This window comes from Thalia democratica, chromosome 6 (genome assembly GCF_965202585.1).
Source record: "Thalia democratica chromosome 6, ktThaDemo2.hap1.1, whole genome shotgun sequence".
Classification (NCBI taxonomy): domain Eukaryota; kingdom Metazoa; phylum Chordata; class Thaliacea; order Salpida; family Salpidae; genus Thalia; species Thalia democratica.
The window spans coordinates 49,043,979-49,070,681 of record NC_139170.1 but is presented as its reverse complement, the minus strand read 5'-3'; the positions used below and the strand labels follow the sequence as shown (position 1 = coordinate 49,070,681).

The following is a 26,703-nucleotide window of genomic DNA, read 5'->3' as shown; positions in this document are numbered from 1 at the left end:
AATCATAATAAAATACATCATAATAAACTACATCATAATAAAATTTACACATCTGGGTGTAATGGGAGAAAGGTGATTATAATAAGTAAAAACAGTTATTAGAAAAAAATACAAAACAGTTATAAAATAATTTCATCAGGTAATGATTGGGGACAAGGTGGTAATTATGCCGGTGAACGCGGGTCAGCCACTGCACGCGAGCAGACACCAGTTGCTAGACAACCACGGTTGCAACGAGGTGAACAGTGTCAGTTGCAACACAAGCTGGAAAATAAAACTGTTCATGAGCTACAAAGACGACAAGTTGGTTTACGTGTTTTAAAACATAAAAAAATTATTGTTTTTTGTTGTAAAGTAATGATTAATTAAATTTTTTTTTTAAATATAGTTCAAGATATAAAGGTGTTTTAAAGGTTTTCTAATAAACTTTCTTGAGCGTCTGTTTAGTTTAGTATGATGGATAACAACAAAAGAGTCTTTATAAGAAAGTTTGTTGATATAGTTAGTTTAAGAAATCTATTGTTTTCAGTTCCTTTGTAGTTGTTTGCGGAATGTTTTAAATTTTTTCATTTGTTTTGAAAGGTATTTACTGGAAATCACAGTACATTATACTTTTACTTAAAACTAAAAAAACCCTATTATGTTCTAAAACAATTTTAAATATTTCATCTACCAACACTAAATAAATACTCTTAGTAGAAATTATAAGCTCTAAGAAAATCCCTTTGAACGAATTTTTTTAACAAATACATTAATTATTTTACTGATCATATTTAGCATCGAAGTGTTAAAATGCCTATCTACCAACATCAGCTAAATGTTTGAACATAATCAACTCTAAAAACCTTTGTGCTGTAAAACAATTAAAAATAGAACTAAAATATGTTACATTTTTTATATATATATATATTAGTTGACCTTCCAACAGAAAAGCAGTGTTGTATGGAGGATTACTGGACTGAAGTGCTGAATATTTAACTGATTTCTTTATAATGTTTTTTAATAATATTTATTTTATATATATATTTACATCCCACAGAAAAGAAGTGTTGAAGGGCGGAGACGTGGTGAGGATGTTCCACGCCGAGCAGGAGAAGTTCCTCACGTGCGACGAGTACCGGAAGGATTTCGTCGTCTTCCTCAGAACTACGGGGAGAATGAGCGCCACCTCGGCAACTAGCAGCAAGGCTTTGTGGGAGATTGAAGTTTGAATAAGATTGTTAAAATTTTGAATAATAGTAATTCAAGTAATTTTTATACAATACAAAAAGTTTTACATTTCGTGTGTTTGTTTGATTTAACACTTTTGTTACTAGAACCAGTTTTAATTATTTTTCAGTTACATAAACAAGTTCTAAAATCTTTGATCATACTATTTTTTATCTTGTTTTTTTTAACTATTACCAATATAACTGTACTGTTGGTCTAAAATTTTTCTAAGAATATTTCACAAATAAAAGTCTAAAATTCCTAATTTTAATAAATACTTTTGTTTATAAACTCAGGTAGTGCAGAAAGACCCGTGTCAAGGGGGTGCCGGACACTGGAATAATTTGTACAGGTTCAAGCATCTCGCCACTGGAAGCTACCTGGCTGCCAAGGTTACTTAGTTTACAATAAGTGTATTTTAAGATAACTTTTTTTTCTGACATAAGATTTTATCTACACTTAAAAATAAATTTTTTATTCTGACATAAGATAATATCTACACTAAAAAAAACTTTCTAATGAAATCTTGTTTGTAAGGTTTTTGGGGAATAAGACTCTAATATTTTATTTAAGCCACAATTGTTTATAAGATAAGTTTTAGAAAATAGATGAAGCGTTTTTCTTTCTTTTTTCAATTATTTCTGACCTGACATTACTGCTTCACAAAACGAAAATATATCACCTGGCAACACATATTATTATTATTTACCAAACCACAAAAATTAACAATATGTGTACTATATGTATAATAATATATATAATACAATATGCATGTAATCAGCACACATTAAAAACCCCCTAACCCGCAACAGGTGACATGCGACGCTCAGGACGTGTCTTCTTCCAATATGGCGCCGCCCAGCGGTTGTAATTCTTCTGACAACGAGATAGATTCCAGTGTGACGTCAGAAAGAAGCAGGTCGGCATCCAACAGCGATCAGCACATCAGCTTCAGTTTGGTGTCGATCATGGACTCCCACAACGTCAGGTTGGTGGAAAATTTATCAGAAAAATCAATGTCTACCTGTTCGTAAAGTTTTTGGGCTGTGTTATTAAGTTATTTAAAATTATTATTAATCTGTAAAATATATTTATTAACCTTATAATAATCTCGTCTCTATCGTGGATTCGCAGAACATCAGGTTAATTTTTGTGAAAATTAATCTAATGTTTCATAAGTACTAAGTTTAACAACAAGGTAAAAATAGCAAATTTTTACCTTGTTTAAACTTATCTAACAAAACCGCATCTTGATGCTCAATTTATCATGTAAACAACACACAGCTATTCAAAATTACTAACAATTCAAACAGCTCGATATTCGAGATCGACCCGACTCAGGTTACGAACGCGGACGACATAGTGCGCAGCAACAGCTACGTCCGCTTGAAGCACCTGTGCACAGACACTTGGGTCCACTCCACCACAATGCCCATCGACAAGGACGAGGACCGGCCCGTCATGCTGAAGGTTTGATAAAAATAAATTGTAATTTTTAATTACTTTTTTCTGTGACTGATAAAGATGGTTTGACTTGTTGTTTTAAAATGACGCAGTTGAGTTGTGCAGCTTGTCAAGGTTTTTTACTACCATAAGTTATTTAAATTAAATATCTGGAACTCTATCTGAAATTTGAAATTGTTACACAAAGAATGAGTTTTTTTTTTTCAATGCTAAAATATGTATAGCGCATAATTATTGCAAATGTTTAAAAATTATTATGTATGCATTTTTGTCGTTTATTAACAATAACAAGTTGAAAGTATGCAAAAGTACAATAAATTTTTTGTTGTAGTACAGAAAAATGCCCTTTTAACTTTTACAAGTATTGTAAACTATTTGAATATATTACAGCAATAACAACTTCTTTTTTAAATATGAATACTTTATTCCTTTTGTTCTAGCTAGAAACAAAACTGAGTTTTTTTTTGGCATTGTTTTTGACCAGTTGTTTTTTTTGTATGAAAACTTTATCCCCTTTGTTGCTATTTTCCTACGTTGAAAAATTTTAAGTATTTTATCAAATGTAAATACTCAGGTAATAAAGATAGTTCTACTTGTATGCTGTTGTTAACGACTATAAGAACTTCCAAATTTTTATTATTCTTAAATTTTATTGCTGATATGATACAACAAATGTATTATGTATTAAGTTGTTCTTATTTAAGTTGATTTTTTATGTTATTTTTGTAGATTGGAACTTGCAAACACAAAGAAGACAGGGAAGCGTTTGCGATTGTCCAGGTAAGTTTGAAATTTACAATTAATTGTTTATTTTGTAGTAGTCGACTTTAAATGTTTTTTTTAGTTTTTTTAGTGTTTTATAAGGGTAAAGTATGAAATTGATAATGGCAGGATAAAGTAAATACATTAAATAAAGTATTGTTTATTTATAAACGAAAAAAAAAATATGTTAAAACTTTCAAACTCACAATAACTTAATTGAAAAAAAATAGTTTGTTAACATTTTTGCTATCAAAAAAGACCAAGTTACGATCATTACATGCAACTATTTAAAAAAGAATAGTAACAATATACAAAAAAGTTTAGTGAATGTTTAATATAAAATATGAAATAATCAGGTAAATGTTGAAGAGGTCAGGGACTTGGATTTTGCGAACGACGCCTCGAAAGTTCTGATGGATGCGGCAACTAAAATAGAAAAACAAAACATCACCGTCAATAAAAGAAGGTCTGAAAAAATAATTTAAGCCTATTAAAGTACATCTTGGTTTTTAAAGTTACAAAGCTAAATATGAAAATATGGTAACAAGGAAAAAAAAAGCTTTATAATTGCTTGATACTACAAAAAGTTTGGGTGTTTAAAAAAAAATTTGAACTCCTTTGTAATTTTTATAAGCAACGTTTATTTAACTGTACTGCTAAAATAATTTGTAACTATTCACTTTTCACCGTTTGATTTCTAAAGTTTAGTTTTTTGTATGTTAATTTTTATAGCTTGTTTCTTTATGTAAAATATTTAATTATGGTTTTACATAACTCTATCGAAACTTAACAACTGAATTTATAAATATGTACCAAAGGGTTTCAAATGATTCGAAAAAATATATGTTTGAAAAGTTTACCTAAATATTTTAAACTTTGAAGTTGCAATAAGTGAAGTAAAATGACTATTTTAAATTTCATGATAGATTTAAAATTATTAGTTTTTGTTAGTGCCCTTCAGTTTTTTTTATAACATATTTGTTTTGTTTTCTTTAACGATTTGAAACATGATTTTTGTGTATTTTAACATAAAATTACATAGGTAGATTTTGAATCACTCTAAATAAGTTTTAATATTTATCACAACAGTGTTTATGCTATTGAATTTGATAATTTTCATTTCAAATTTGTAGTAAGTTTTGTTTGTTATTTGTTGTTCAAACAAGCTTAGTCTGTGTTGTCTTTTCTTTAAACTGAAAAATAAGTAATTTTAAGGAATTTATTCAATAAGAATCAATCTTAAAAGGGTGAAGACAAATAACACATTTAAAGCAGTAAAAAAGCTAGGTATTGTGCACAGTTTATATTATTATAAACAGTTTTGTTCAAACTGATGGATAATGCTTTTTAGAGAACTTTGTGATTTTTCTAATGTAGAAGCCTCACACAGTTTTATTTGTAGATTTAGTAAAATATATATTGTAATGTAACACTAAAGTACTTTTATTCCTCATCAATAATACTTACTCTTTTCTTAAATATCACATAACAATAATTTTATATAAATAAGTTAAAAGTTTTAGCAGTTTTTTTAAACTATACTTTGTTATTCTCCGACTGCATAATTAATTTTCAGAAATATTTAACTTTTCTTTAAATTATAACATTTAATATGAAAAAAATATAAGTGCTTTCTACTTTTATACAGTTCAATATAGTCATTTCAAGCAAATCAGATTTTGTAACGGATATTTTATAATCAATTATTTGACTTCTGCTTAGCCGACTAGATTTTTTAGGTTAATTTTAATATACTTAAACCAATCTTAAAATATTTCCTCAGATGACATTTATTAACAATGTAATACCGGGTAAATTTTATTGAATTACATATGTAAACCATACTTTTTTATTAATGAAAAAATTTACAGTCGTTTATTGTATGTGATTCAAGTGGCTGAATTTTAAGATTGTTTTATTTTTATTTCAAACTTAATTAAATTAAATTTTGTTTACGTACTTTTTGCACTCTAAAAACAGTTTACAGAAGCAAATTTTCAAATATTTACGCGTTTTAAATTAAAAAAAAATGACACTAAATATCTAAACTTTTAGTTTATTTATTGTCGCTTTATCCATTTTTATCTTTTTAAGTTTTAAAATATTTATAAATATATTAAAAATGGATAAGTTTCGAAGCGCAACGAGCTATTAAATGATCTGACATTTTCCTGTTTGTAATACAAATACTACAAAGGAACTAGTTTTTGTTTTTAACTAATAAAGTAAATCTATTCGAGTTCGCTATAAAATATGTGTTTTTTGTTTGTTTAATTTTTGATTATATAAATGATCATTCATTTAAAAATGATGCTTTTAATAAACTACTTAATTAGGACATTTTCAAGTTTCTACAACTAGTGTGAACCTAACAGCTTTCATATTAAATTTAAATTTTTTTCCAACTAATTAAAGTAATTAAAATCTATACTTATACTGGTTTGCGATGAAATTGTTTGAAACCAGATTCTTTTTCAATAAAAATCCATAAAAAAAGAGATTAAAAGATATAAAAACACAACATAAGCTGCACAACTTACTCAACATGTTTTCTTTGAACTTGTGACGTAATTGATTTTTAAAATTTTTTCTCAGCTTGTCCTTTTGTGTTTATTAACTTTAAATTAGAAAAATTCAACCAGGTTTGTGATCAAGTTGTTGGAAGACCTGATATTTTTCGTGTCTCGCAACGCTCGCGAGGCGGTCGATGCATTGGACGTGCAGGTGGGTGAGCCTGACAGGGAACGGCAGAAGCTTCTGAGAGAACAGAACATACTCAAGCAAGTGTTCAGAATACTCAATGTGGGTGGTATGATATTGTTTTTAAGTAATAAAGTTTACGATCAAATTTAACTTAATGTGGGTAATTTAGATGTTGTTTTCTTATTGAAACTTTTGTTTGAAATAGTGAAAACCTGAGTTTGAAAAAAAAATTAAACAAATAATGTAGAGTTCTGAAAGTTAAAGACTTTAAGCACAATTTAAAAAAACATAAATAGCAGTAGTTAACATATGATAGTAGTTATTTTAGAGAAAAATCACTGATTAAATTAATACTAAATTAAAACTATTATTATTATTTGTTTTAAACATTTTTGTTTAAAACTTTTACATACTGAAATAAGTATTAAGGGTTTTTGATAAAAAAGTTTAATTATTAATATTAAAAAGAGGTTTAGCTAAAGTCAATAAAACATTTATCAAAAAATTTAAGCTTAACTTTTTTTAATGAAATTAGACTTTTAAAAAGAGTTCAGTTATAATAAGTAAACATTAAAAATCAATTTATTTTAAAAATGTATAAAACTAAAGGAATGTTTTTTTTATGAAAAAAGCATTTAGTCTCAACTATTTCTTTATTTTAAACAAGTTTTCATAAATTTAATATTCTTAGTTATTTTAATGATGGGTTTGAAACCTAGGAATAAAAACACTATGTTTTGAAACTTGTTTAAAAATTCAAATACTTTTGTTATAAAACTTTGAACTTGATTATTTTTTAACTAATTTTCTGAAATTAAATGTAAGTTTTTGTTTAATAGCTGACTGCAACTGAATATCATTTAAAAATTAAATAGTTTACATTTATAATATAATGAATAGAAATTTTAAGCAATAGCTTTAATAAATTAAGAAGAGAAAATAAAAATCTATTAAAATCAACTAATATTTTCTCATAGATCAATTCATTAAGAAAAACTTTATACTTTATATTAGTAAACATCATTTTTACAACTATATTTAAAAGAGGGATATTATTTTGTGAATGAAGTACTAGCTAAAAACATTAACTTCATGAATTAAATTGATGCAGCATCAAGTTTATAGTTTTTCGTCGTTAATTTAAACGTTTTTGAAAATAAAGCTTAGTTATTTTTATTATTTCAGGCTCCGTTCAAAAAAATCGACAACCAAGAACCGCTGTTGAAGTTGGAACAATTAAAAGACAAAAAGCATTTTCACTTTCAACACATGCTGAAGCTGTGTTACAGACTTTTGAGGCATTCTTCGAAAGACTACAGAAAAAATCAGGTTGGTTTTGTTATTTGTAAACAATTTGATTTTTATAATAAAAAGCTTTTCAAGTATTGAGTAAGGTTATTATAATTTTTACTCTCTTAGTGTGTTTGTGTCTAGACAAAATTGTTTTCATTGAAAAATAAATAAGTCTAACGCTAAAAGTAATTTGTATTTTATAAATGTAATAACTACAGTAATAAATTTAAAATACAAAAACTAGTAAACGAGTTAGATAAATACGAAACATAACAGTCACTATTACTTTATTTTTATTTGTAAAAAGTCTAAAGAATTGTATTTTTGTTATAAAACGCACTATTTTCAATGACATTTAAAAATGACATTTTTGAAACAGGATTTTACTTTTCAGAAAATAGCGCCCATTGTTAATAAGACAACATATTTAGTAAATATTTGACAAAAGAAAGCTACTTAACACTTGTTTAAAACACAATAGTTTCAACTACAAGTGATTGATGAATATAGGGTTTACACTTGTAAGAAAACTACAAAGTATTTTTCATATAAAATTGTTTCACTGAGTTTTACTTTTTTTTTCACTAAAAAAAGTTTTAAACATAAAATTAAATATACGAGCGCAAAAAATAAAGACAAAAAGCAAAAAGTAAATTATCACGGTGCGAATTCTATGCTTTTAAAATTGGAATATTTGTTTACTTTAAACTTTCTCTATTTCAAAAACGTCACTGCAAAATACCTTTTCAGCAAACATAGAATTTCAGTTTCTCATGCCGCCTTGATATATATAAACAAATAAAATGAAAAAGCGTTGCGGATTGATTTGTTCTTCTTTTTGATTTGAAGTTTTAATGAAAAACTTTTCCTTTTGAAATGTTTTGATATTAAAATGCTTATTTTTTTAATGTTTCTTAAGATAATGTGTAGTAAACATTTCATCTTTACCATCATGTAGTTTTAATATTTCTAATTATTTTTAAGTTAAAGTACGTAAATACATAAGATGTTTGGTTATGTAAAGATGTTACTAGTTATAAAACATAGTAAATTTTTAAAGAAATTAAGATTGAATTTTAGTTTTATACAAAAACGTTAATTTTCCCTAATCTAACTTTTATTGAAACAAAAGTATAGTTAATATAATTTTAATTTTTCATACATAAAACAACATTTATATGTTTTGTAAAATTATACTAAAAATAAATTATGGTAAGTTATTAAAACACTGATGTTATTTTATAATTGGATTTAATTTTACACCAAACGTATTTTAAATAATTAATTTTTTATTAATTTAAAAAAGTAGCTGAATGTTAGAAATATAAGTATTGAGTTACATTACTGTTAAAGCTACGCCTTTATTTAAAGTTGATTAAGGTTATGTTTCACTTTAGTTCATTTAAAATAAAAATGTATTATAAGATGTTTATTTAGGATAAAGTTGTTTTATACTTTTAAAATGAAATATTTGAACTGTAAAACGCAAAACTTGTAAATATAAGTCTTACAATTTAAACTTTTTGCTAAATAAGTTTAATGAAAAAACGCTTAAACTGTAGATATACACGTTTCAAATATTTTAGCTTTTGGGATTTAAAATTAGTACAAATAAATATAGTTTTCGCTAAAAATTTGTTAAAATTACTAAGGTTGCAAGTAAAAAGTATTTTAATGAAAAGATTGTACATCAAAATGTATCATTTCTACTAGTATCAAAACAAATATTTTAAATTGCAATATTTTACCTTACCTTGTTTTATCTTAACAATTTTTTCACTTTATCACCAAGTTATTGATAATTATTTTGTTATATACTAGTTAACTAGTACATCAGATAACAGTTTGTTGTATATGTTTTGAAATATTCGAAAAGTCGACGTATTGTTGGAAAGAGAACTTAGTTAATTCTACAATCAAAAAAATAATAATTTAAAATTTAAATAACTTAATTAACTAAACACAAAAAAAAACAAACTGGTTTTATATGTTTTTTTTCTCAATCCAAGTACATCGATTACTACTGAACATTACTGAACTATTTATACTTCTATTTTCAAAGAGTACACTGAAAAACAAAAGTATTTAAACACTAGTAACAGATAAAAAACAAGTAGTTACTCAAACCATCACAGTTAAAGTTTAAAAAAAAGTCTTAACTTTTACTTTCAGTCTTGTTTGTACACAACTATGTTGCAGTTACCATTATTTCAAAATAGCACAGAGTAATAAAAATTAACACAAACTGTTATTAATCTCAGCACTGTTTTTGATTTTAATACTTTTATTTCAATCTAATTAGAATAAAGCAAACTCCATAACCAAGCAATTTCCAAATATTCAGGAACACATAGAAAACAATTGTCCGTGGCAGTTAAAATGTACAACATTTTCAATTTAATTGCGTTTTGCGTTCCAACAGGAGTACATAGCGAAGCAGTTCGGCCTGATGCAGCAGCAGATAGGGCACGACATACTAGCAGAAGACACGATCACAGCGCTGGTGCACAACAACAGGAAATTGCTGGAGCAACACATCACCGCAACCGAGATCGACACGTTCGTGCAGCTGCTCAGGAAAAACAGGGAACCCAGGTACAAGTGTATAATTATATGAAACATGTAAAAAGTGGTAAAATAATTAAATAAGAAATAAATGTGTTCATGTATATTTATATGAATAGATTTTTGCAAATTAAATATCTTTTATTCACGACCGGTTTCGGTGGCAAAAAATTGCGACCTTTTCAAGAAAATTAAAAATATTAAATAGTTTAATATTTTTAATTTGCTTGAAAAGGTCGCAATTTTTTTGCCACCGAAACCGGTCGTGAATAAAAAATATTTAGTTTGCAAAACTTTATTTAAATAAGCTCTTTACGTTCCAGTAAATTGAGCATTCTTTTTTAGTTAAGGCAAATAACTATGTATACTTATATAAAAAATATGTAAACAATGATTAAAGAATTAAGTAAAAAATATGTTAGTCTTTTGTCTGAAAAATTTATATAATTTTTTTTTAGTTTGTGTAACCTTGCTTTCCATCGGGAGTGACATTTTGTTATTGGTTGCGTTTAATAAGTTTTGCATACTTGTCATTTTTTTTGTTTATTACCATTTTTCAATTTGAAAGTTCGTTTAGCGGTAAAATGGTAACTACTAAAGTAAATAGTTTTTCAAACCCTTGTAAACGTTTTATAACTTTCCAATGTTGATTTTCCTACTGTTAAGTATTTTGATGACAATAGTTTTTTATACAAGGACTAGCACAATTAAGTTTTGAAATAGAATTTTATTGAATTTAATAAAGAAAATAAAAGTAAAACTTAAGCATTTACAAAAAAAAAGTTAGTAGCCGTAAGTTTGAGATATAACTATTTCAGTATTTAAATAGCAGTGAATAAAAAACTTTTAATTTAAAGTATTAGTTACAACATTTTTTTTTAATTATTTGAAAATTAAAGTTTGTTTAACCAAACAAAACTTAATATAAACGTTTTTAATATTTAATACTGAAATACAATAAAATAAAGTTGCACTAGTTTTTGATTTTGAAATGTAAACTCGTAAAAAATCTGGGGTTTAAAAAACTAGCTTTATAAATAATTTGAAATTGTAAAAAGTGTGTTTAAAATCAATTTATAATTTAAAACCAAAATGCACTTGTGGCTCAGAAATCAATTACCAGCGTTTAAATCTTTTAAACAAAGAAAGCTTAATTAGTGTTATGATCTGTAAATAAGAATTACAATGAATTATTAACATTTTCTCCACAAATCAATAGTTTAAATCGATTGCAGGCTTTATCCGTTTTGCGATAAACACAGTTATCTATCAAAACTTGAAACTGAGTAAAACAATCAAATTTTTTTCTTATATCTAACCCATTAAGATTTTTCATTAAAAAAAATTGTAACAGAACTTTATAAAAATTAGAAAAATACTACTTATTACATGATAAAAACATATTATCTAACCGAACATAAGAACTACCTGCCAAATTTACATAAAATCAAATGATATTTTTGCAGGTTCTTAGACTACTTGGCAGACTTGTGTGTGACAAACAAGCAGGCAATACCCAAAACACAGGAACTGATATGCAGGACCATTCTTTCCGATCAGAACAAAGACGTCCTCATCAAAACCAGGTCTGTTGATTAGTAATTATTTATAAAGTAGGTATCAAACAAATACTATAAAAATAAACTTACATGCTATGTTTAATAACTAAGATTTTAATTTTTTATTATTATTAAATTTACATTTTTATTTAGATGTTTTTAAAACTTTAAACTATTGGCTCAAATACACTTAAAATTTTAGATATTAAAAATAAAATTATATGGACATATTAAAAAATATAGGTTTTTTAGCAACCAAAAGTAAAGAAGTGTTCGATTTAAAATACTTTACTCAAGGAAAAACTTAAGTTGTTTCATAAATATTTTTTAAAAAATTTTAACTTAACATCGTTATTTTTTAGTAAATACAATAACTTTATACATCTATTGTACTCAGGTACATTCCATTAACAAATTTAAACTTATAAATTTATTAAAAGTAATGTGTAATAATGAATATGTTATAACAATCTGTAATTCTCAATATACTTACACGAAAATATTTCTAGTTTTTTCTCATTTTAGTAGGTGTTTTTTATGTATACTAAAAGTTTTTGTAAGTAAAACTAAAAGCGTGTTAATGAATTTTTTTATTTAATGTCAAACCACTTCACAAAACTGTTACATTTTTCTATAAATTCTTTTCACAACAAATTAAAACATAAGTATTTAAATGTAAATATATTTATAATAAGCTTTTAACTAGTTAATTTGGATATAAAACTATCAATGAGTCAAAACATTATTTATACAATCAAAGAATTATATTGCTTATTAAGCAGTTATTAAGCTATGTTACTGAAACAAATATAAATTTGTTTATTTAGTTATCATTCAAAAATACAGTTGAAAAAGGTTTTTAAAATCCTTTCAGTATCTGATCAAATTGTAATAATTAAAAATTTACTATATTTGAAACATATTTTGCATTGTTTGATAAGGAAAGCAGGCGTGCTTAATAACTTGTTAATTTGAAACAACAAAAACCATTCAAATTGATAATCTGAACCTATCCCTTTCCATACAGTCAGTGTACTTAAGCCATTAACTTTTGTAGCTTTAAATCTTGTTTGTGATTTGTTTTTTTTTCAAATCCTATTTCAAAACCGATCGTGACCTTTGCCAAATGTCAATGTTTTTAGCAAATTTTATTTGTTTAGCCTATTTTTAATTTTATTTAATCCGATACTGCACATTGCACTTAAAGTTAAAAAAAAACATTTCATTTATTGTTACTTTAACTACACGCTTATCGTTTAAAACTGGCCAACTTATATGTAAATATTTAAATTTTATAATGTTTAAAGGCCTAATTTTTATGTGTTTGTTGAATGAAATTATGAATCTTGAAATAAAATACGCCTTAAATCGTTTTAAACCAAATATTTGTTTTTGGCATATGTTTCATTCAGTGGTTTGTTAAATTTTTACTTGAATGTTTGGTGTTTAAAAGTCAAAATTTGTACTAAAAAACTTGTTGGAATTTAATTAACTTTAACAATAAACAAGATATACTTTTAACACCCTTTAATCGGGTTTTATAGTTTTAAAATTAAAACTTATTTAAGTTTGTATTTACGTAGTGCACAAGTATGTTCTAAACAACAATTAAATCTTAATTTTGTTTAAAAAAATTAAAAAAGTTTAGTTTTTTATTTACATAGTTTCGTTTTTAATAAATTCAGTTTTACAAAACAAATTATAGACTTTAATTTTCTTTATGTAACTAGCTTTACTTTAATTTTATAACATATTTATCTTTTCACAAAACATCTAAACATGTTATAAAAAATCATTCAGTTTGTGATACAACTTAAAAGAAAAATATATAAGTCACTCTTTTAAATATCCACAGCTTATTTGATTAATTTAAACAATGTTTTAAACCAGTAGACATTAAGATTGAATAGATTTCTTAAATACAACATAAAACATATTACTCAGTATGTTATAAGTAATTTTTGTTTCTCACAAATATTTAAGTTATTTTGTTTGAAACTTAAATTTAAATTAGTTAAAGTAAGTAGAAATTCCTTTTTTAATATTGGTAGCTGCATTTAAGCTCTAATGCAAATTGAAAAATTTTTGATAACCAAAGATGATTGTTTTATTGTTAAAAATTAACAGTTTTTAAAACTAAATATTTTTGACCTTGTATTGTTACATGGCCTACGTTTAACTTTATTATTAATCATAGACAATTGTGTTTACAAAATGTGCTTCTTAGCTTACAAAGTTACAAAAACTTTAAAGAACAAAAACACTATTTTTTACACATTTATACATTTTAAATTAGTTGTATACTTTTATTGAGATAATATTATTAGCAGAGTTTTATAATAACCATAATTGTAAATAAAAATAGTACTGCGTTAATTTAATTTTTTACGTAGGTAGCAAATGTGTTTACTTTAAATCATAAACTAAAAAAAAAAACACTTTTTAAGCAATTTTTTTCTATTTTGTTTTCTATTTAAACTGAAAAGGATATACAAATATTGTTTGTATGTTGACAACGAGATATTAATTTGAAACTACTGCTATGAATGTGAAATACAAATATTTTGAAGATTTTAATTTTTGTGCAAGTTCCGATCCTTTTCTTGATTACAAAAATGCAATTGTAATTATTTTAACATAAGTTAACAAGCTTTAACGGTAAGCAAAGTTGTTTCATATGAAGTCATAGAAATTAAAACCGCCGTTCTACGCGGATAAAAATATAAAGCTTCAAATGTGAATTTTGCACCATTAATTCAACAATTATTATTTTTTCTACTTGTCATAATTTAATCTTTCACAGGCTTTTCGAAAACGAGGACACGGTCTCATTAGTTTACGAGCTGAATGATGACTCTTTGCAGGAAAATATTCAGACACTGGCCGATTCCCAGGATGAAAATGACAACAAAATTCTGAAATACTTCAGGTATATTTTTACTTTATTTATTTTATGAAAAAGTTTAAATAGACCTCATTTAAATCTTTAATAGGAAAAGTGTTATTTTTATTAATAAGTTTCAACCTATTTTAAATTAATCATTTCAGTCAACCAGTTTGCTTTGATTAGATGAATTGAAACTTTCTAACGAAAGTTGACTTTTTGTAATAAGTTAGGTATAAGAACATAATAACATCTGAGAAACTTTCTAATAACACATTTACTAAATAGAACAACTCTGACTCAAAACTCTAGAAATATAGTTGTTAATAAAAACACTTAAACTAGAATTATTTACTGTTTATTTTACACCTCGTGTACACGTATAGCTTATATGATATAGTGTTTAAATTTGGTATCATGCTTTTTAAATAAAACAAAACCAGTTCTAAAAAACTATATTAACACTCTTTTACAAACTTTTGACTGCATCAAATTTTAAATTATTTTTTCTTCAGACGGTTTAATACTAAATGTTAAACCTGACACGCTCTTAAAACGGTGATTGATAATATCTAAACAATTAAACACAGTAATTACTAAAAACATATCTTCTCACACAGACACCAGCTGGATTTGTTCAGCAAGATGTGCATAGACCGTCAGTACCTCGCAATAAACCCGATATCTGTTGAACTGACGGTGCCGATCATACTCAAGTGCATGTCCGACACCTCGCTACCCCACCACCTGCGCGCTTCGTTTGTGAAGGTGGGAACTATTAGTTTGATCATTTAATTTGTAAAACATCTGATGAAAACATTGAATGCATGTGTTTAGTTAAGAAAAATGTTTTTTAGACGAGGTAAAATTTAACCTTTGGGCTTCATTCGTCAAAACGTTTGAATATTTTTTACCTTTTTTTATTTTTAGATATATTCCTAACATTTATTTCTCACCACTATTTATAAAATTATTTTTATAAAAATTTTTTAATATAAAGTCTAAGTCACATTTATATAAATATATATAACTAGTTGTAATTAAATTGTGCATCATCTGTTTTATTAAAAGCCAACAACTTACACTTACGTATGCGTAAAAGAATCATGCTTTATTGAAAAATATTAACTTGTTCTCGCAGTTGGCAAATATTAAACTACGTTTACTATTTTAAACATTAAAAATAAATATATTGTTAAGATTTTTGTGCGCAAACTTATATAATTTTCAACAGTTGATGCTGCACATGCACGTGGACAGGGATCCGCAGGAGAAAGTGATCCCGGTGAGGTACGCGAGACTGTGGAGCGAAATATCTCCCAGCATCACCGTTGACGAGTTTGTATAATAATATTTTATTTATTTTTAACTATTTATTGTTTACTTTGGTAGTTACTAGTATATTGTGTAGGGAAAATTCAACAAGTGTCACTGTTGACGAGTTTTATATTATAAAGATTAATAGACTTTAATGTACTACATATTTATTATTATTTATTATTTACCTTGATAATTAATGTTATATTGAGGAGCAAAGTTTCACCAAGCATTAATATAAGTACAAACAACTGTAGATAACAATATGTTTCTTGAAATATATATATATTTTTTGATAGCTACTATCATATAATGTAGTTAAATTTTACCAAGTATTGAGTTTGTAAATGACATTGATATACATTCTAAATAAAACACAACGGCTTTAGTATAAAAAATACTTCACTAGCCTATAAAACAGATTGGAAAGTCTGTCATAAATATAAGTCGTAATGTATATATGTTAAATTAAATTTTTTAAGCAATACTACGTTATTAGAAAAAAAGCAGAATATTATTCATTAGATATTGTAATTTTATACCTTTAATAAACATTAATAAATTTTATTGTTTCTTTACTGCTTACGATTTAATTTACGTACTTATTATGTAGTCATGCTTATGATTTATCATTTAAAAAATCTTTTTTATGATAGGAAAGCTACTTTATAGGTGCAAGAAATTTTGAGTTCTGACATTTCAAATTCTGATAATTCTTTGTTTTTGTGAATTAACTTTTTTTAAACTTAGAAAGTAAAACAATTTTTTTAAACAATTTACCATCATGATCTTTATATATTGGTTGTTTTATCACCAACTGGTTGTATTTTTCCATTTCTAGCTGATTTTAAGGTATGGTCGCTTAAAAAAAATTGTAGTAATTTTAGTTTTAATTTTTTTATTTGTTTTGTAACCAATTATAATGGGAACCGCTCTGTTGTAATTCCCGATCAATTCCCACTCGATCAAATCCGAGAACCGCTTACCGACCAAGGGTTAAGGGTTAGGGGTAACAGTGATAGTAAAAAAAAAACTTAAAGAAAAAAATTGGGTGGGAATTTATTGTGGGCTGGGAGTTGTAAGAATATGCATATGTTTTTATGGCAATTTTTAATTTTTAAACTGCTTTTTTTTTAATAATGCAAAAATTTTGTTTGAAGAAATTATTTAGGTAACTTTTAATTTATGCAGTTATTTAATATCCCATGTATGAAAAATAAAGTTTAAATATTTACATATTTTCAAGAGAAAAAACTTATTTTATTTGTTTGTCTTAGCTAGTTTTTAATTCAAATTTGCGTATAAATTTAACTTTACAATAGTTATTTTTTACGACTAAAGAGAAATTAATTACTTTATTATCAAATATCACTTAAAGTTATTTATAAGCTGTAAATGCTATTTTTTTAATTTAGAGTATAACTTAATTAAACGAAAATAGCATTAACAGTACTGTTATATAATTTAAGATCAATTATTACATTAGTTAAGTAATTTATGTAGGAATGGGAAGTGCTGCAAATTTGGTTGCTCATTTGATTTAAATTGAATTAAGATTTAATCAGACGTTAGGCAAAAATTTAAGTTAAATTACATTAAAACTTTGGCAATAAAATCTTATCTCATTTGTTTTTTTAGCAACATCCTCTTATTGGCAATTATCTACAATAAATTAAAACTTTAAACTTGAGATTTTATAACGGCTTTGTTTAATTTAAAAGTTATTAGAATGAATAAGTCATGCTAATAAAATTAAAATTTAGATAATCCCATCGTCTCCGTTTTTGTTTTATTATCTTAATTTTGCTGTTTTAAGTTAAAGCTGTTTTATAAAATTTAAATTTTTCATAACTATTGCATTTTTTACTTAAACAACGTGATAAATGATTTATGAAAATAAATTATTCCAACAAAAAACAAGGTAATTTATTTCTTAATATTGTCCTTTTTTAGTTTAAGAATAAAAACAATCACATTTTTGTGAGTTTTGTAATGTTTGAAGCATATGCTATAAAGTTGTCTAAAATATCAAGTTTAAGTTTTATTTCCAAGTTATTTTTTGGAGTTCATTTAAATGTTTGTTTAAGTTATCTATTTTTGTTTTTATTTATAGTTATCTGTAACATTTTCAAAATTTTTAATGATTTTGTTACAATCTAGTACGACATTGAAAATGTTTATCTAGCTTCTAGAACACCTTAATTATATCTGTTTTTTTGAAACATATACTTTTTTAACTTTTTACACACAACTATTGTTACAACTTACAATTTTTTTTACCCTTTGCTTGCGAAAAGGAACCCCCAAATTATTTTTGGAGAAAGGTAATTTTTGCCTTGTGTGACGCCCTGATTTTTGAATTTTTGATTCAAAAAGTTAAGGGTATCTGTTTTGTTGTTTTGATCGTAGTAATTCCACAGTCTATGTGTCGGATGTTAATGTCCACACTCTATATATTTTAAAACAACTTTGAAACCACAATTCATTATAAAGTATATTTTAAACTTGGTATTCGTTTTTTAACCACTAACATTTGTTTTGAAATGGTTGTTAGTCGTTGCATGGTATTTAAAGATAATTTCGTTTAAGTTGTTTAAAGCACCTTAACTTTTAAAAAGTACTTTGCTTTACAGTTTTTTTGTCAAGTTTATTTAAAGACTTTACAAGACTATTTAATATATACAACAGTGGCTCATTGCTTAAAGAAGTTTACAACTCATGCGTAATACTTATTAAGTATTCCTTTGAAAAGTTATAAAGTTAAAGTAATTTAATATTTAACACTAAGCTTAATATGAAATAGTATTAACCATTTTTAATTATTTTAAAAGTTACGACAATAGTGAAAATCACAAGACAAAATCGGAAAAGTTCTCGGGTACAATGAAATTTGTGGAAGAATTTCTCAACAACCTCATCAACAAATCAGATGTTTTCATCAATCACGAAGAAAACAAACTAACCTATGAAGTATAAAAATGTTCCAATTAATTTTTATTTCAAAGTGGTTTTTTCTATACTTACAATATTTTACCTTTTAGCTCCATTAGTATAATTTTACTTACTAACTGGCTGTTAATGATAAAATAACTTTTGGCAAAGAATATATCTAGCATTAAAATTTAAAATTTGAATTTTATTAGATTTAGTTATTGGCGAGTTTTTTTTTTCTTTGTTTTTTTTACCTACTAATCTTTTTAACTACAGTAACCTCTCGCATCTTTACGCACTCGTGACGTTACGCACTCTCTTTTAGTTACGCATTTCAGAATTCTAAAAAAAAAAAAAATTTCAATTCTTCAAAATTCTTATGGTATGAAATTTCATTCCTACTCTAATAATCCATTAATATATCTTTAATACAATGCAAGACAAGTTTATCCTTAAGTGGGCAATTGTCAAATTAAAAAAAAGTTATAGTAACAAATATTTTATATATTTTTGTTCAAATAGATTTATGCAAATTTTATACTTTATTCGCGACCGGTTTCGGTGGCAAGAGATTGCGACCTATATTTTTGTTCAAAAGAAGAAATCCATTACAGCGGCAAATGCACATTTTTGTAAAAGACTATAGAAACAAATTTTGATATAGACACTACACCATTTCTTAATTGTAAACAAATGCTTAACTATAAATTGAATTTGCTAAGTAGAATAGAATATAAATGTTAAGTATCAAATAAGTCACATATAAGTAAAAGTAAAGATAAAATCTATATAATTTTAAAATTATTAAAATTTTTCATCAAGTAACATTATTTTATATAAATTTAAATCCTTTTTTTAATATATGTATAGTTTTATCTTTTGTTTTCATATTTATAAATAAAGTAAACAAATTGTTAAAAGTGGGAAAGTACCCAGTCTGCTTTTAACTAGAAGCAATATAAAAAACAGCCATTGTAGTAAGTATGTTTGGTACCTCTCGTATTTTTACGATCTCTCGTTTCTTTACGCATTATTTCTGTGGACACAATGTGCGTAAATAAGCGAGAGGTTACTGTACACAATACTTCTTAGAGCAAAGTATATCTAATCTATTTTTCAGAGTAGAAGTAATAGCAATAAAAGTAACAATAACTCAAGATATTTAGAAAATGTACATTAAAATACTAACATATTTACTGCAAACTAACAGGTAGTCAATCTAGCAAAGCACCTTATATATTTCGGTTTTTTCAATTTTGCCGATTTGTTGCGACTAACCCACACACTTCTGCAAATACTCGATTGCGTCAACGCTACCGAAAGAAGATCGCTGAGCTATAATGGTAATAAATGTTTTTGTTTGCAAAAAAATGTTGAATTATAACTGAAGAGCTGGGAAAAGCACTGTTTTGTGTTTAGATTCTTTAAAAAAAATTAATAAAAACTTTAAAAGTATAAAGTTGAAATGTTAGTTTTACATTTTATTTTAGAATGTTTTTTTTTAATTATGAGTGAATTATATTAACAAGGTTATGAGCTAAGATTTTTTTTCTGTTTAAGTTTTTTGTTTTTTTTTCAGTTTAGAGTTTTGATCATTCTTACCATCTAACAGATTTGTTTTCAAACATACCTCATATGTGTTATTTTAATTTTTAGTGTTTTTAATTTTGACCTTGAGTTTTTTAAATTTAAACCCAAGGTGCATAAAACTAATATATTTGCTAAGTTTTAATTTATGCTAAAAATAATGATGACTAAAACTAATACCGAGATGGCTAAGTTTTCTACTAATAGTTAGAATTCTCCGGCAGTAAATTATTATTTTTTTGTTAAAATTTAAAACAAAACGTTATACATTTCTCATTTTTAATTTTTTTCCAACAATCAGTTTACAAGGTTCATCACTTTAAACATTGTTTATCAAAAAAAACTGTTTTACATACGCAAAGGTTCGAAGATGTCGGAGACGATCTCGCAGGGAGTGGGCAACATTTCCATGCTGGTGTCGAGCATCACCGTCGGAAACACGGGTATCGACCCGAGTGTGGGGGAGAACGAAAACATTCAGATCATCAGCAATGAGCAGGATGAATACGTGCTGGAGACCAAGCTGAAGATAATTGAAATATTGCAGGTTGATTATATAAATATTTGTGATTTACATTAATATTTTATCAATAAAACTCGAAATAGTTCTTAAAAACTTAACACTCTGCAATGTTTAAAAAACAATATGCATTCAATTAATTAAAATGTAAGGAACATGTAAAGAAATCTTAAGTAAAACTTTTTAATAAGGATTATTACAATAAAACTTAATAAATCCGAAAACTAAAGTATTAATTATCAAGTAAGTAAATATGCTACAAATGTACAAAACAACAAAGGTTTGTGATAAGAAAATTGTTATCTACTACAACTGATAGAACACAAGTTAATCTTTAAAAACAGTCTTTGTTTTATTTGTTATCTGTCTAGCAAACTAGTAGAACAGTATCAGACTTAACAAGCTCATTTAATGTGTGAACCAACGATATTATTATTCACATATTAATTTTTTTTAATCATCTAAGTTTCAAAGAAATATTTTGTACAATATTTTTTTTTTGTATTTAACAAGAAAAAATCTTTTTAACATACGATGGTGCGAAATCAAAATGACCTGTTGTATAATTAAAAGTTTTATTAATTATAAAGTGCTTATTTGTTTATCTGCTTGCAATATATAACAAAAAAAATATTTTACTTCAGTATGTGTTCACAATTCAACAAATCCTTTTGAGTAAAATAAAATTTAATTTTGAATAAATTTAAATTATCGTTACTACACAAAATTTTATCATTAATTTTGTATGAAGTAAAAAGAGCATGAGAATTTGGTTGATTTACACGACTTTTTATAAAACACAAGTTAAACTTCGTTTTATAGATTTTCAACAATTTGTAATTATTGTCAACAGTTCATATTGGATGTGAGGCTAGATTACCGAATATCTTACATTTTATCGCTGTACAAAAGACAACATGATTCTAATGACCAAGTTCCTGAAGGTGTGTTTGTTTGTAAAGTTAAAATATTTGGTGAATATTTTTTGAAATTTATTATCGATTTATTGTTTATAGTATATTTTTTTCTTAAAAAATAACTTGATTATTATTTATTTAGTTTTTTCTTGTTAGAAAGCACTTCTCCAAAAAAATTTGAGTAGAAAATGAGTAAAAAAAAAAAACTGATAGAATCAGACAAAAAGACAGCTTGTTTATTCTCAAGTATCTTTAAAAAAAAGTTTTTGTGGTTATCACTAAAAAAACCTAAATTATAAAGAATTTATCTTAATGTTTAACATTTTTAAGTGGCTTTACAAAACACCTGTTTCGTACTGAGGGAAACCTAAACTACTTTATAGTACTTTAGTTTTTTTAAAACAGTAGAAAGTATGTAGACTATTTTAAAATTAATGTTATTACCAATTTACTGATTATTGATATTTATAATACTTCCCGCAAAAACATGACGTCAGATCTGTTGTCAGACCAGGCAGCAAAAAATGAAACAAACTACCAAATAAATAAGTATTAGTGGTATTTTTTGAAATGAATAAACAAGTTTTTATGCCCGACAGACCTGACATAATGGCAGTTTAAAATAACTTTATTATTTATGAAACACTATAAAAGAATTCAATATAAGTTGATTTTTTTTACTTTCCACCTGATAGACCTGACTTCGGATCTGTGCTGCACAGAGGGCAAGAAGTAACTTGAAAAGTATTAATTTTATCATTAACTACTATGTTTTTTTTAAACGCCTGACAGACCGGACATCAGATTCATTCGGCACTGGGGGCAAAAAGGAATTAATTAGTTATTAAGAAATAAAACATTATTTAGTTAAAAATACTGCAAACAGTTTATTCATATATTTTTCAGACCTGACATCGGATATTTTCTGCACTGAGGGCAACAAGGTGTTCGACGGCTCCCTCCAGCAACCCTCCTCCACCAACCCCCTCGACCTGGACGGGAAGGGGGGGAGGTTGTTCCTGCGGGTGCTCCTCCACCTCGTCATGCATGACTACCCGCCGCTCGTCAGCGGCAGCCTGGCGCTTCTTTTCAGGCACTTCAGCCAGCGCCAGGAGGTGCTGCAGGCTTTCGAAAACGTGAGTGGGGATTTTTGTTGTTAGCAGCCTGTAAGCCGAGTTTGACTGAAAGATTAAAAGTACCAACAAGTAGCATTAGCCTAGCTATCATACTTGCACTTGGCGTATTATATTTGTTTGGTTCTTTAGTGTACTGTTTAGTTTTCATATTGAAGTTTATTTGTGATCTGATTTTTATTTTGAAACTGTTTCTTACTGACAGACATTATCAGGGCGGTATTTGTTTATTTGGGTAAATTTTAAGAATTAAAAAGCATAAAATTAAGTTTAATGCACGAAAAACACAATTTTTATTTTTAACATTCAGAATAAAGTGTAATTTGTTTTAATGTCAACCTTGCACGCAGGTTCAGCTATTGGTCACCCGATCGGAACACGAGAACTACAAGCAGGTGAAGAAGAACCTGGACCACCTCAGGTTGCTGACCGAGAAGAGTGAATTGTGGGTTTTGAAGGGGAAGCACCACAACCAGAAGTTGCAGGCGAAGAAGGAGGACAATATGGCCCCCTCCAACGCCATCATGGTTGGTTTTAGTTTTAGTCGGCTGTTTTAATTTTAGCTTCCATTCAATTAGTTACGTATACTGGTGTTCGATTATACTTTAATGTTTTTAAATATAGTTCATTTCACAAAAAGGTCAGTTTCTAACTTAACTTTAACAACTTTAACTTAACTTAATTTAAAAAGTAACTTCACTAGAATATGAATAAAAACAAATAGTTTTTATTTAAAATTTAAATAGTCAGCTACAATTAAAAGCCAATGAAATCAAGTTTGTAATTTTTTTTTAAATTCCAAAACATATTTACGAAAAAGTCTTTAAAACAAAGTATATAGAAAACTTTTTATAAAGGTTTGTAAGGATATTATAAATTTTAAGCTTTTCGTGTTATAAGTTATTGCATGGTTTTTGAACTAAAAATGTTTAAATTGTTTTTGATATTAAAATTAAATATTTTGTGTTTTAGTAATTAAATGTATGTTGTTTAGTCTCTAGGTAATTTTTTCTATGTCTTTTATCGCATTTGTACAGAAGTTATTATATAGTTTTCCAGTTTTTTATATAAATACTTGTACGTGTCTTTGTGACTTGGTTTTGTGGAATTGTCTTGTATTTTGAAAAGTATAAAGTTAAATATTATTTTCACAATTAAGTTTGTCAGATAAGTAGTTTGTAAAAAGCTTAAGTTTTTGTAGTTTTGTTTCATTTTCTATGTTTTTTCAAATAATTTGCATTACTGTAGGATTGACTTATATTAATTAAGTTGAATATCTAATGATCTGAACTACTGAACATACTTTTATATTTAAGAATAGATTAAAATTACTGAGTCTTATCTATATTACTATTTTAGATCGTTCCAATTTAATTGAAAGCTAAAACAAAAACATGGTTTTTTTATTAGGCATTTTTTATAAGTTTTCTCTGTTGCAATATTCATGGTTACTTAACGATAACAAAGTGAAGTGCAAAAATGCAGTTTCTCCACTAAGTAATTAACAAAGCTCACAGTAAAGAAAAGTAATTTGTACATTATGGATAGTATACATAACAAACTTCTGCAGAACTTGTAATTAAAAAAAGGTGACTTGGTAGGTTCAATTCAAGTTTAAAGTTTAAGATTGTGAAAGTCAACCAGGATTGAGTTTATGATGGTCTATGATAACTTTAAAGTTGCAAAAAAAAAGTATAAATATAATGCACCAATTAAAATTTAGGACGTAGTTTATAAACTAGAGTAAAATTAATAGTTATATAAGTAGTATATGTTATTAATGAAGAAGTTAAGAGGTACCCACTAACAACCGAAGGTACAATTAAAATCATAATGGTAAAACTGACAATGTCTTTTAAAATTTGTGTTTAGTGAAATGGAATTGTAATTCAGTTATATATACGTTTGTTGATTAATTTGAAACGTCGAGTTTTTTGAAGTAGTGCTTGCAAATGTGTCGAATCACTGACTGCATGGCTTGCAATGCGTGTTACAACTTGTGTGACGTAACAATACACGATTTTTAGGGGGACATCTGCGTTCTGCCGCCGAAGCACCTGAGGTCGAGACTGGTAAGAACGTGTGTTGTTTGTGGTAGTGGTACTCTATCTGTTTTCTTTTTTTAATGAATTTTAATATGTTTATCAAAACCTAGTTAAAAGCTTTCTGTTTAGCTATATAAATAAGTTAGTTGTAGTGGTCTGAATTTCACAGTGTTTGTTTTGTTTTTTTGTTTATAAATTTTGAATTATGAAAGAAAACTTTGTTGAATTTTTCCATCTATTCACTTAAGTAAGTTTCTGTGTGCGTTGTACACTTTGTGCAAACTAAACTCTTACTATGACTTAATTTTTATTTTTGAAATGCAGTTGATGACATACATCAAACATAGTCTGGTAGTGATGATTTTAAATGCTTTTTTATGAATAAAAAGAAAAAATACCTAATATAATAATAGTATTAAGTAAGAAAGAATGTTGTTAGTATTGTCTGTTTTAAAAACTTGTTTACTTTTTTTATGAATTTGAGACATATTTTCTATACTTATATAATAAGTTAAAACTAATATACTTGTATAAACTTAGATATATAAACTTATATAATAATTAAAATTGTGTTGTTATAGTTCGTCTTTCGAATTTCTTGAAACTTTATTAGATTTTACTCAGATTTTTTTCTAGTTAGATATGTTGGTTATAATGATAATTAACAAGCTAACATGTTTGTTTTTTTTTTGCTTTTTTAAAATAAATACTTAGTTATTGTATAAATCTTAACAATAAAATAACTAATAAAGCTTTTTTTTTTGAAACATTTAATTTTGGTATTTTTAAAGACCTCTTAAAGTTTTCCTAATTTTTATAACTATAAATAAATTTTCTGTAACTTTTGAAGAATTTTCAGATTTTTTATTATAAGGTTAGTACAGTTAAAAATAATTAATGTTTACTAAAGCTAGAAAACTACTAATTTTATAAAAGTTTAAATTTTACAGGTATGTTGTTTAAATTATTTTTTAAAGCTTGTATAATCATACATATTGGCTGATTATATTAGTCTACTTAAAATAAGGTTTTATCAAGTAAAGATAGAACTTTAGCTAGATTAAAAGTTGTAGTTTTTGTAATAAAAATTATTTTAAATCAGGTTTGACTGAATAAAATTTAGCTGTTTTTTTTTTTGCTACAAGAATAAGTTATTTGAGAAAACTTTTTGTGTTTATTTTGTGAATCCTTTCAAAACTTAAACCAACTTTTTTTTTGTTTCTTCAGTATATATCTATAATTATCTTTTTTTTACAATAGGTAACAACATACTTGTTTTCCTTTGCTACTGAATTTAAACTAAAAACTTATGTTCGTTACTCAAACTGAAAAAATTTCAATTTAATTTTTTTTGATATAAGCTGTTTATAATTTTGTAAAACAATAAAAAAGTACACATAACTGAACTAGTAAAAAAGTTGTAAAAACATTATAATTATTTATTACGAAAACTTGTTCATTAAAAATATAAATACTTAGTTTTTTAGATGAAAATTTAAATTATAGCTTGAATATTTTGTTTAACACTTTATGTTAGTATACTAGATAATACAAGAGTTTGATATAAAAAATAACTAAATATTAACTAATTGAAGATTATGTTCCCATATACAAAAATTAATAATTTTTTCTAAACAATTTATATGAAAAATTACTATTTGAAACAAAATGGTTTTTAAACTACTGCAGTAAAACTCTACATTTAAACGTTTTACTTAAGTTAATTTTTTTCTATTTGTTAGAAATAACTTGCGGCAAATACAATTAAAAAAAAAAACTTTACTTCTAGGGTTTATTTTAATTTAACTTTTTAG

At 26.0% G+C, this 26,703-nt stretch overlaps 1 protein-coding gene across 1 annotated transcript in view; it reads left to right on the top strand.

The window, feature by feature from the left end:
* Positions 1-26,703, top strand: part of LOC145838089 (inositol 1,4,5-trisphosphate-gated calcium channel ITPR1-like) — a 58,572-nt gene that overhangs the window by 8,209 nt on the left and 23,660 nt on the right. Inside the window, 21 exon segments of the mRNA XM_082945625.1 lie at positions 140-303; positions 1,040-1,205; positions 1,506-1,601; positions 2,022-2,197; positions 2,523-2,679; positions 3,403-3,453; positions 3,792-3,901; positions 6,078-6,237; positions 7,324-7,467; positions 9,854-10,026; positions 11,463-11,582; positions 14,359-14,484; positions 15,060-15,207; positions 15,674-15,777; positions 18,588-18,726; positions 19,898-20,030; positions 20,637-20,821; positions 21,648-21,738; positions 22,618-22,847; positions 23,195-23,371; positions 24,872-24,916. Coding sequence (XP_082801751.1) covers positions 140-303; positions 1,040-1,205; positions 1,506-1,601; positions 2,022-2,197; positions 2,523-2,679; positions 3,403-3,453; positions 3,792-3,901; positions 6,078-6,237; positions 7,324-7,467; positions 9,854-10,026; positions 11,463-11,582; positions 14,359-14,484; positions 15,060-15,207; positions 15,674-15,777; positions 18,588-18,726; positions 19,898-20,030; positions 20,637-20,821; positions 21,648-21,738; positions 22,618-22,847; positions 23,195-23,371; positions 24,872-24,916 — 2,895 coding nt within the window.